We start from the raw sequence: 12,286 nt of genomic DNA, 5'->3' as shown, positions 1-12,286 counted from the left end.
CAGCAGTGTCATACATTTTCCAGCATGCAATTCGTAGTGACGTAGGCCACGTGACCCGACGTCTGTCAACATGAGTGGGCACTGTTGGGCAGGGGAGCAGCTGGATGTACGCAAACCGTGACCTGCAATGATTCCTTTTTAAAGTATATTAAGACGGGCTATTTTTTTTTCGAGCGTTAGCGTCACAATGAAAACCGCTGCAACCGTAGTTTGTAGCGCCAGAGACTGAATATGTGTGCTAGCCTTGCGTTAGCTTAATGCAGCTGAGTATTTAGCTTGGAGCTAGCTAGGTGAGCAATGATAGCATCAGCCGATGGAGCTCCTTTTTTTCCCCACACTGGAACTGCAAAATGTTCCTTCTGGTTGACCTGCATTGTGCAGCACATTGTAAATAAGTGACAGCATTGGTTTTGTCTGTTTCAGTAGCTGCATGACACGTTTATGTGGCGTGTCTGACACTAACGGTAGCCATCATAGTCCAGGTCACCGCTGCACGGACCTTCTAAATTGGCAACTGATTTGTTAATGTTGCAGTGTGTGGACGAGTAGGCTTAACAGTTACTGCAGCTTCTAGTAACCTTTAGTGGCGTTACTTTAATCACAACACCCGCTATGACTGAAGCAGGAGGATGAGTGTGCGCCTGGAAGGCAGAGGATGCCACCATCTTTCACCGAGGACTGTCCAGCTTAACATATCGATTAGCTGACCAACAGTCGCTGGAGAGGACTGGGGGGAAGCACACAAGGAGTCCGTGAAAAAGCTACTGCTCTCGGCTTTTAATCAGCTAGTCTCGTCCTCCAGCTCTTCTGTCCCATGGCTGGAGTCAACATGCTGTCCCAGGTCGGAGAGGTGGCGCTGGCGGGTCCAGGACCAGTGTCCATCGCCAACACGTCGGTGTCCGCCACTCCGACGCCCGGTACCGACAACCGGGGGTGCGAGAACGGCGCCTTGATGGACTCGTTTGGGATTTTTCTGCAAGGACTTCTGGCTGTGGTGGCTTTCAGCACTCTGATGTGTGAGCATGACAACCACATACCTGACACACACACACAGCTACTGACGTGACCGGGCAATTATCCAATAGCATCACTCAGTTAATCAAACTCTGTTGTTGATATCAGCTGTGAGGCTCGTGCCCGAGTCTGTCACAGGAGAACAACAGAGATACAACAGGCTCAGTGCACGAGACTTCTTCTGTTGTTGAAGTCCCATCGTAGATATAGAATAACTTTACGAAGTAAGATACATTACCAGCTGCTTCACAGTAAAAAACATCATTATCATCTGTCTTTACTGGCAGTGTTATGGAAGAATTGGTTAGTCTGCATTTCAAGAGCATACTGTATTGCACACACAGAAATAAAATCACACTCTGGCTTAAGCCTAGGTTAAATTCGGTCAGCACTGACAGCTGTGTGACCTAATGAGAGCACCTTCAGTTGTGTGTGTCCCAGCAGCTTCACAGGTATGAGGAATGTTCATTTTAGACTTTTCTTTTTTTCTCTCTGAGCAGAAGGGAGGAGGCCCCTGCCTCCATTCACATCACACCCAGCTGAACACAGGGTGTGTTTACCAGTAGTCTGAAGTCATACTTGAGCTCAAAGCAGAAACTGAGGTCACAGTGTCGCTCGCCTGCATGAAAACACAAAAAGCCTTGAGTACGGTAAATGGTTTGGGCAACACCACAGTATGTAGTGAGAGGGGAGATTGTTCTCTTTGTGAAGTATGGGGCTTGTGTAGAAGGTAGTAGTCCAGCTGAGGTATCACAGCGTCAGAGATGATGTTCTAATGATGATGTGTCTGATGTTAGAAAATGTACTCTCATTATGCAGCTTTGTGTGTAATAGGAGATAAAAGGAGATGGTAGTGTCATCAAAAACAAGCCGCAATTGTGTTACACTGTGAGCTTTCTCGCTTTAAAGCCTTGTTATTCCTTTACACACAGGGATTAATTACAGTGAGGTCTTCTAAGAAGCCCATCATTTTGGCACCACATTCATACATTTAGCAAATTGTAGAGTTTGTTCTCTTTGTTACACAAACAGCCCAATCTTCGTCATTTTATTCCTTCTATGTTTTTTAACTTGGTCAGGTTGTGATGTAACACCGAAGTATTTCGAGTCTGATCCACTTCTCCCTTTTGGCCATCTTTAAAAAAGAAACATGTCTCTGTTTCCTATAAACTTAGCAGTGAACTGAAAATACGGGGATCAGATGAATCATTTCACAGCTGCTGCACAGCGTAGTAGGTCATGTGTTGCGGGTTCTGGTCTCGGGCCGTTAGTTCTGCTTCCTACTGTGACCAACAACATATCGCCATTTGCCTGTTTTTGTGCAGTCTGTCTCACAAATAGATGCTATGCAGTTTCACGTAGGTTCGATGAGAGACTGTTGATGTTGTGTGATGGTTAAACTGTACAGAGGGGGACCGTCAGCCCTCATTTCCAAAGCATAAATATGTCAGTTGAAGGTACGATTTTCAGTGGAACCAAACAAACAGCCTCCTATAAAACCAACAAAATGCTCATTGGAGCCATAACAGCTCGCCTGAGGGTTGTAACTCGGTTAAATACAAACAAAAGATATCCTGTTTGATTGATTCTGTGTTCCTCTGTGCTCATGAGTGATCTGTATTAAGATCCCACCATCTCTTTCCTCCACAGTGAAACGCTTCAGGGAGCCAAAACATGAGCGGAGACCCTGGAGGATCTGGTAAGGCTGAGCCGACTTAACATCATTTCTCTGCTAAGGCATCAAATGAATCCTGTGGAGCATATGAACCGTCCTGTCTGTCTCTCTCTCTCTCTGCAGGTTCCTGGACACATCAAAACAGGCCATTGGGATGCTGTTTATCCACTTTGCTAATGTCTACCTGTCAGACCTCACAGAGGAGGATCCTTGCTCTCTGTGAGTCGATCCTGTATTTGAATGTTCTAGACATCGTGAATCATCAGGTTGTCTGGTAGGAAAGCTCTGACTGCCGATTTAAAATGACATTCCCTCCTCTGTCTCTCCCAGATACCTCATTAACTTCCTGTTGGATGCTTCTCTGGGCATGTTGCTGATCTATGCTGGGGTGAGAGCCGTCAGTGCGATTGTAGAGTGGAAGCAGTGGGACTCTCTGCGTTTCGGCGAATATGGTGAGGACCAGTGTGTGTGAGTTGTAAAGTGGCAGCTTGCTGCCCTCAGTAATGCAGTGCTGCGATGTCATTTCTTACAGTGCCTCTTTTGTCCCTGAAACACTTTGTGTGTCACAGAAGCAGACAACTTGTAAACAATCTGTGCTGCATAAACTCTACACATACCGAAGCAGATTTTTTGGACAGAAATTGTTCTCTCTTTTCGTGTGTGTGTGTGTGTGTGTGTGCGCGCAGGAGAGCCAGTGCAGTGCACAGCGTGGTTGGGCCAGTGTATCCTCTACATCCTCATCATGGTGTTTGAGAAAGTCCTTATCATGCTGGTCCTCCTCATCCCCCAGTGGAAGAAGGTCAGAAAAATAAAGGAGTTAAACCCATTTGACAACAAGAGTCTCCAGAAATGTCATGATGATCATGAAGTGTTCTCTCTCAGTTATTATTAGCCTGATTTTGACCCCAATCAGAGGGATTTGTCAAGGAAAAATACCCTTTATTTACACTATAATAAAGACTATACAGACACAGCAGCAGCTCTCACTCCCCATGTTGCTCTGTCAGCTCTCGTCACTTGTGCTGTTTACTCCATTTGAAAATACTTGGCGGGTTTTGCATTAACTTGCTGAAGATGCAGAGTATTGTGATAGTTTTAGGTAAAACAAATGCTTTTCTAAATACTCTGAAGTATGCTCATTGATACAGAGTATTACAAAGTGATCAGAAAAACAGGACAGCACCTACAGTCAACAAAGAGTGAGAACTAAAACACTTGATGAATTTGGAAAAACTCATGACACATTTGAATTGACACTTCTGTTTAGATTTCACACATTAAGCTGGTTTCATGTGTGCACGTACTGTGTGTACACACCTTTTCTTGAAGTCAAAGATAAGTGCTTTTACATTGGGGATGATTGTTCAGCCTTTTCAGGGCGTTCTCTCTGTAATCCCTGGTGTAAATGTGACATCGTTCCTGCTATTTCAATGTGAATGTAGTAGGAGCATAAGTGGCCCGTTTGTCTTCGCACATGAATGGCGAGGTGATCAAGTGGTCCGGAAAGCTACAGGTCAACACAAAAGTCTCCAGATAACCCTCTTCAATCTTATCAACAAAGGTTTGCGTTACCCCTCCCCCCACAAATATGTAAAAGCAGATTACTGTATCATTTGCATCCATATTTACATGCCACAAGTTGTCCGCAGCCTTTTTTAGCGCCAACGTGTTTCTTTGTGTGTTTTCCTCCACCTGTAGACCAGTGTGGAATATGAGTGTGTGTCGCTACACCTGTCTATGTAGTTCTTAGATATTACACAGTGTGATATCCACAGTTCTGAACGTAACATTACAATTGAGAAAGACATTATTGGGTGTTCCCTGACCGGGAATCGAACCCAGGCCGCGGCGGTGAGAGCCCAGAATCCTAACCACTACTAGACCACCAGGGACGTCTGTTGAAGCTTCACAACATGCCCTCCTAGTGGTCTGTAGAAACAGCACCAATGACTATAAATGTGGTGCCACAGTAGTTATTTTAAACTTGAGAATAAGTCCTATTTAGCGCCATCTACCATGCACACGCAGAAATGTCTGCATTTCGGTCGCCTGCCAGGCATTCAGCTTTTCTTTTGTAAAGGTCGAACGACATCATTACAGTTAAACATTTTGATCTTTTATTGATGCATATACAGATGTTGATGATGTTCCAAGTATATTGTGTGCTCCAGTCGACCCTCCTTCTACTTTATTATTGCTCCTACTGAGCTCTGAACTTTTAGTCTGATGCCTGGAGTGCTGTCTGTGTTTCTGTGTATATGCTTATGTCTGTGTTTGTGTGTGTGTGTGTGTGTGTGTGTGTGTGTTGTATATGTTTGTGTTTTTGTCGCAGCTGACTCTCCTCAACCCCATAGAGAATCCTGACCTGGAACTGGCCATCGTCATGCTCATCGTTCCGTTCTTCATCAACGTAAGTCTGTTGTTACCATGTGTTGTTTTTTTTGCACTCTATTGTGTGTGTGTGTGTGTGTGTGTGTGTGTGTGTGTGTGTAAATGTAAAAGCATTGTCTGAGTTTCAGTGTATAATTTAAGAAAAATCCCCTCTTTTAATATCATTCACAGTATTTTCTGTGTTTTATTTTAGGCCCTCATGTTCTGGGTGGTAGATAATTTCCTAATGAAGAAGCACAGGACAAAAGCAAAGCTGGAGGAGAGAGAGGAGGACTCACGGGGGAACAGCAAGGTGCGCTACAGACGAGCTCTGTCCCATGACGACTCCGAGTCAGAGGTAAGTCTCACTAGTAATGCAGACACCTTCGTGACGAGAAAGGAACTTGCTTGGTACTAGTTCTGCACTCGCTCAGTCTGAAGAGGAACGTCTTCTCGAGTGGCCTAGATCATGGTTCACTACCAACCATCCGTACGCCCACCAACACATGAAGTCATGACACCAGTCTGGTACGAGCTTATTTCCATTTCATCGTTTACCCTCGACGTCTCACACAAATCTGGGCTGTGGTTGAAACGTGTTTTTTTTACTTAGGAAGGTTCCTAACTGAGTGAAATAACCCGAAAGCATTTTAACGATGAGAGCTGGTCGAATTTTCTAAATGCTGAGGAAAGATGCTTCATTGCTTCCTTTCTTATCTCCTTTAGCTTAGGGAACACTGGAACATCCTTTACGAAAAGGAAAGGAGATAATACCCCCCCCCCCCCCCCCACACACACACACACAATTCCTTGCGGCAGCAACCTTCTGAAGTGACGCACCCTTCACCCCTCCATAAAACAAATTCTACGCTTTTGTTTGCACTGATTTAGAAATTATTTTCATAAAGTTCTATTATAATGGGACTTATGTTGGTGAATGTGAGTCACAGTGACTCATAACCAACAGCCATTTTGTTTCATTTGATTCATGTTTATTTATTTTGAGCATGTAACACATCCTAATGACACATCGTATCATATTTAGTGGAGTCGGCTTCCCTGAGCACCGCAGTTGTCTCTTCCTGAATCCTCATGAATCCTCCTTCATATCTTCCCTCCACCTCAGGACTTTTTCGACCGCAGGTTTCTTCAAAGGCCGCATGTATGAATGATGAACGACAACACTGTTTCTGATCACGCATTCTTGATAATATGATGTTCCCTGACCGGGAATCGAATCCAGGCTGCGGCAGTGAGAGCGATGAATCCTCACCACTAGACCTCCAGGGACGTCTGTGTATGTTCTCATAAATAACAATAACTTTATTGAAGGGATGTACTGTGTAATCTCTGGCCTTCGATGGAGTCGAACAGTGGTCGGAGTATCACATACCTCTCGTGGTGTTCCTGTGGAACTTTGTGATATCTGATACTGAGACGTTTTCACAACAACATAAATAGATATTAGAGATGAATTATGACCTCTTCACACTAGCTCTATGCAGATTATAATACTACTATTACAGCTTATAATACTACTAATTACAAGATTTGTTTTAATTCATAAAAATACAATCTTTTATTTCTTTGTCATTTAAATAGTGTTTTTTTAACAGGAAAAAAACCCAAATATAGGTGATTTAACAAAGTGAAAGGATACATTTCGAATTTTTGATGGTTTTCAGACTTCAGAGTTGTTGAAAAGATTTTTGGGACGCTATAATCAAACAGCAATCTGGATCATCAATGATTGGCAATTAATATCGGTGGCAAAAGAACATGAGGGATCTTTAAGTTATATTTGCTCCCTTTTTATCTTTTGAGCTGATCCGATCTGTGACTCTGATCCGTGATCCGAACTTTATGATCCGCTGCACCACAAGTTGTCACTCAGAACTTCTATCACAGAGAAGTCCAGCACGGTGGAAGGACACTCACACTGATCAAATTATACCGATGATTTCATACAAATAGATTTCAACCACGAATTCATCATAGTCACAAGCTCTGGCCACTGTTGCTCATAGCAAGTTGTGGCACTATTTTGTGTGATCATTGCAATTGAGCTCACAAGAAGACAAGAAAGAGGAAGGAGAGGAGGATGAACAGAAAGGAAGAGGGATTTGGATGATGACAACTTCAGTGACTATTATCTTTTGTCTATTTGTGAGACCAGAAGGCTCGTAAAGAACAGGCTGCTGATTTAATGCGGTAGCTGTGAAACCCTTGAAAGATTTGTTCCCAGGCCGGGAATCTAACCGGGGGCCACTGCGGTGAGAGCGCTGAATCAAAGACTTAAGTGGGACACTTTGTTATGACCAGTTTAACAATACAGATATAAAAATAACCCGTCACTTCCTTCTTGTTCACAGCAGCTCGTAATGAATCGTCTCCTCATTTGTTATGAGTGATGTTGATTTATAACCCAAACATGCGTCACTTCTCTGTTTCACTGCTGTTGAACGGGCTGTTACACACGGTGGTATTGTGGTATCCTTCTGTGGTCCTATAATGAGGCCGAGATAAGAAGTACAGGTCAGACAGAAGTCAAAAGGAAGTAATCACGTGTGCAGGTTTGGGTTTTCTGATATTTGTGAAAGTGGTTTGTTGTGCAAAATGATTTAAACAACACAGTGTTGTTTCTGTTATGAATACCAGTTGCATTTCTGGTCAGTGGGCCACATGTTGGTACACTTTTTCAGCTCGTGAAAGGAAATGTAAAGCTGCTTTACGGGGCTTTTTAACATGTCAATAGTCAAAGCAGTGCAAACAAAAGCCAGCTTCATGGTCTGGTTCACGAGTTGCTTGTGTTGTGCAGCTAACCCTGGGGAGCATGCTTTCAGCAGGGCGCTAAGCGGTGGGGGATGGGCGAGCTCTGCTGAAGCAGTTGTTTTTCTGTTCAGCAGCAGAGTGTGATCAGAGGCCGGGCTAGTGGCGCAATGGATAACGCGTCTGACTACGGATCAGAAGATTCTAGGTTCGACTCCTGGCTAGCTCGAAATTTTTATTCTGAAATGTTTCATTAGCTAATGTCATGGGGGACAGAAAATTACTGTTATTAATAGATCCACACTAAATGTATGCCAAATGTCATGTTCTATTTTTACATTCGGGGCTTCTATTGAGGTTTTTTGAATGACGCTTTGAAAGTCTGTTATTATGTGGCGAGCCTGTGTGTGTGTGTGTGTGTGTGTGTGTGTGTGTGTGTGTGTGCGCGATGGCAGGCGTTAATGTTGTTTTGAGAGGCTGAATGCCAACAAATATGTTTTGAAGCAGGATATTGCGTGAGATTAAAACCTGTTTTTAACTTTTGCAATGATTACATTTGTCTTTTTTTCAATGCATTCATATGTTTTGGACTGAGACAGCAGCACACACGGCAGCACTCACTGTACTGTATGGTTGTTTGTGTGTTTTTAATATTCAATGTACAGAACAAGCTTATAGGTTATGCATATAACAGGGTATGTGGAGAAAAGATGAATAGAGACACGCCACTTTTCTTTTATTTATATATATATATATATATATATATATATATATATATATATATATATATATATATATATATATATATATATATATATATATATATGTTAATGCATATACAGTATGTGCATCCATTTACCACCCCCATAGGTTTGGTTCGCCTAAAGAAGAAAACCATTAAACAATCACAATAATACTCATCCAATGCCAGCTCACATTGTTTCACTGCTATGAATTTCTGGAGACCCTCGACTTAATGTCGGTGAAAAACTAAATAGCTGGACCCTTTTATTAATCGCAGCAAAGTCCCGTAGTTTTACGTCGCATCCTCAGTGCAAGTGGAGAAAATCAGGCGATGTTGTGTCTTTGAGAAGCTCCTCTGTGCAGCTTCTCTTTCCCCCATTATAATCCAGTGTCTGAGGATTAGGGATGTACCTGTGATTCGTGTTACAACATTCAGCCATTTAAAGCTGAATAATTTCACCAACCAACCACAATTTTGCAAAGATTAGGCCTTTTTTTTTTTGGTCTATTGTTGTCAAATGCAGTCTGCCTTTCTAGTGGCACCATGAGCCTGTCTGCCTACTATGTTCTCTCTCATGTTTTGCAGATCCTTTTCTCAGCAGACGATGAGATGGACGAGTCCGATGAAGACGATGTCCGGCGGCTCACCGGCCTGAAGACTGTGAAGAAGAAGAAGAAGCTTCGCATGGGGATCCCCGTTTGACCCGTGTGCCTCACTGAACTGCTACGATCCTCCCACACAAACGTTCCCCGCACCTCCACAGATCCAGTGTCAGCGTTGGGAGTTGACCCAATCTTTTCACACATAGGATGCCCTTTGACAGAAGAACTGGAGTCCTTTTATTGTTGACTCCTGGAGGACTTCTGCATAAACTAGAGTCTAACGTGGGAATTTATTTAACACGCTGGGGGATATTGTTTTTGGTTAACCAGGTTACATCGGATCACTGTTGTATCTTGACGAGGCACTCCTTGGCTGAGTGTTTTAAAAGAATGGGGAAGAGAATCTCACCATGAACAAACATAACATTGTTAAATCCTTCATGTATGCATAACAGGAAAAACCTTAACACTGGTCTAATACTGTTTGGACTCTTGGTGGCAGTGTGTACCAGGGGGGCGATGGTCCAGGATCAGTGACGAATCTGAATGGCCACAACAGAACCAAACAGCATGCAAACAAAACTGTTCAATGGGTTTGTTACATGTGATGGTCGAACGTGTCCTCTGAAGTGATTGTATTCCTGATGTAGATTCCATTTAAACTTTGACCTTTGTTTTGCCATATAGATGTACCACCATGGCCTGTGATGCCTGTGTGTGTGTGTGTGTGCGTGAGAGAGAGAGAAAGAGTTTACAGACCCTCTAATTTAGATAGGCATCACGTCAGAGTGCTTGAATCACTGTATTGATGCAACTCCGAACACTTTCCAGTTTCACACTGAACTACATATCTTGTGTTGTACTGTTGCTCGTGTCAAAGGGAGCACATTAACGCCTGCAGCAACCTTCCGTTTGTATCTCCTGTCCTTTCAACTCTCAAACCTGCAGGACTACAAGTACCACAATGCAACATCCGTCTAATATCAGCTCCGCATGTGTCGTCTCGTCTGTAGACTCGAGACTGCCGTCGCCGTTTGTTGGTGACCGTTTTACTGATGTGCTCTGATCGTGTGTTCTTTGTCTCTGAATGTCTTTTGTCTCATACGTTGTCTGGTTGTTTTTTTAATAGTGTGTTTTATTTTTGGGCCAAAAAGGTGACTATGCTTCTTCCAAAAGTGTTCTTTATTCCTGAACTCCAACAGGGAGAGTAGATATGCACCAGTTCCAATTCATCACAGCTTTCACCTTTCCTTTTGTGTTTGTGTGATTTTATTTTTGTTACAATAATGTGCCTGAGTGAAATTACCAGCAGGTGTGTTTTTTTTTCTTGGTTTGATATATATTTTTGGGACTGTTTTATCCGGAGCTCCAGATGTTCAGGCATGAAGCAGCATTCAGCTGGCTCTGATGTTAAGAATGTTAAGAATGTGACATGCAAAGACCTTGAAACTGTTAAGTGACTGTGGACCAGACAGTCGGGAGAAAGGGCGTGTGTGTGTGTGAGTGTGTGAGCCCATGCCAGTGTATATATACAGTATACCTGCATGTACTGGCATGTGCTGGATGCATGTCTTCACGTGTGCTTAGTGGGCGTGACTGTGACTGTGGCAAGTTTGGTGATGGCGATGATTTCATTTTTATGTTTTTGGCAGGTTGGCAGGGAATAAATGACATTTTAAAATGAGCAAAAGTGTAGCATCTTGCAGCTGTTATGGTCACTCGCTGCTCAGCCAGGACAAAGAGGGCTTTAAGTATTTAGCAAAGTGAAACTACTAGATGATGGTTATGATGGCAAGTGACGGAGGTAAGTTATCATTCTAAATGCTTTTTCCAATAAAGAATGTGATACACTATCATGGAAGCTGAGTCATTTCTACTACAGCTTGTATGATAGTTAGAGATTCTTCCCCGTGTCAGTACACAACAAACGTAGCACCATCCTATTAATGCAGGATATCTGCGAGTGGGCACAAATAATTGTGTGCATTGCTGTTCTTCACCACTTGAGGCAGCGCTTTGACACACACACACCACAGATTTGGTTAGAAGTGCAGTCGCCACTGGAGCCATCCGACCTTCAGTCATGAATGATTCGGTGTCCAAAAATACATCCAGCTGGTAACTTCTTACAAACAGCGAAGGGAAGACGCACATTTAGCATCAGGCGTCATTGTCTTCCTTCAGAAGCTCTTAAAAATAAATGACATCATCATATCCCAGTGACACCAGCATCACGATTTTGAAGTACAGGTTGTAGCTACTATGGCCCATCATATAGTTTAAGTTGCTAGAGGAGTTTGAGAGAGATGCGCGATAAAACACTGATTACCTTCAGCCTTGAACTTGGAATGCTCTAATAAGCACCTCCACAAACGTGTATTTTATTGTGAGACATGCATTGATGGCAGCTTTGAGAAGATGATACAGGGTTGGAATAATCACATGCGCATGAGATCGTGTGTTGAGTTTTTAAATCTGTGGAGGCAACACTCTCTGACTGAACGACTATCCTGGGACTGTGATGCTACTTCAATGTGTCTTTCAGATTCTCTCTGCGTCGCCCAGTTTGTCGTTTTTAAAATAGTGACTCAGTTTGTCCGTCACCGCACAGTTAACAGTAACGCCTCGATTTCACGTTATGATGCCAGGTGTTCTGACGGCCCAGTGTTGCTTTAACTGTCTGCTTTACTTTAATCTAATAAGGGAAAAAACTCAACTTGGCTCAAAATAAATCTGTCACACACATTATGAAGTAGAAGTTTTGAGAAGAGAATGATGTAATATTATTCTAATTTAAGACATAAATTCCCAAAATAATATCTAGGGTACTTGGTCTTCCCTAGTCTTTATACATATTTATATGTATATATATATATATATATATATATATATATATATATACATATACTGAATTCTAACACCAAACCAAACCTCGCTGTAGACCGAGGCTAAAAATACAAGCATACATTTTTACTGAACATTTATTTGTGCTTGTTAAGCACCTGAATATTGCTGTTGGATCTGTAGATGAACGAATAAAAAAGCTACTCTGGGGCCACAGCTGAGCTGAAGACTATAACTCATATTAGAAAAGGATTGATGGACCTCGTG

General features: G+C 42.7%; 1 protein-coding gene across 2 annotated transcripts; it reads left to right on the top strand.

The window, feature by feature from the left end:
* The first annotated feature begins 115 nt into the window (after positions 1-115).
* stimate (STIM activating enhance) lies at positions 116-10,865 on the top strand. 2 transcript variants are annotated; one of them, XM_079297188.1, is made up of 8 exons: positions 116-1,016; positions 2,665-2,713; positions 2,813-2,908; positions 3,020-3,141; positions 3,376-3,488; positions 5,022-5,099; positions 5,274-5,417; positions 9,159-10,865. In XM_079297188.1, exons 1-8 carry the CDS (start codon positions 815-817, stop codon positions 9,273-9,275), a joined length of 921 nt encoding a protein of 306 aa, XP_079153314.1. In that variant the 5' UTR covers positions 116-814; the 3' UTR covers positions 9,276-10,865. The 2 variants fall into 2 exon arrangements, with proteins under 2 accessions (XP_079153314.1, XP_079153315.1); XM_079297189.1 differs by lacking the exon at positions 9,159-10,865 and adding an exon at positions 6,186-6,237.
* Positions 10,866-12,286: the final 1,421 nt, after the last annotated feature.

Source organism: Melanostigma gelatinosum (genome assembly GCF_949748355.1).
Source record: "Melanostigma gelatinosum genome assembly, chromosome: 3".
In the NCBI taxonomy this organism is placed as follows: domain Eukaryota; kingdom Metazoa; phylum Chordata; class Actinopteri; order Perciformes; family Zoarcidae; genus Melanostigma; species Melanostigma gelatinosum.
The sequence above is the reverse complement of the archived record's forward strand: the minus strand, read 5'-3'. Positions and strand labels throughout refer to the sequence as shown.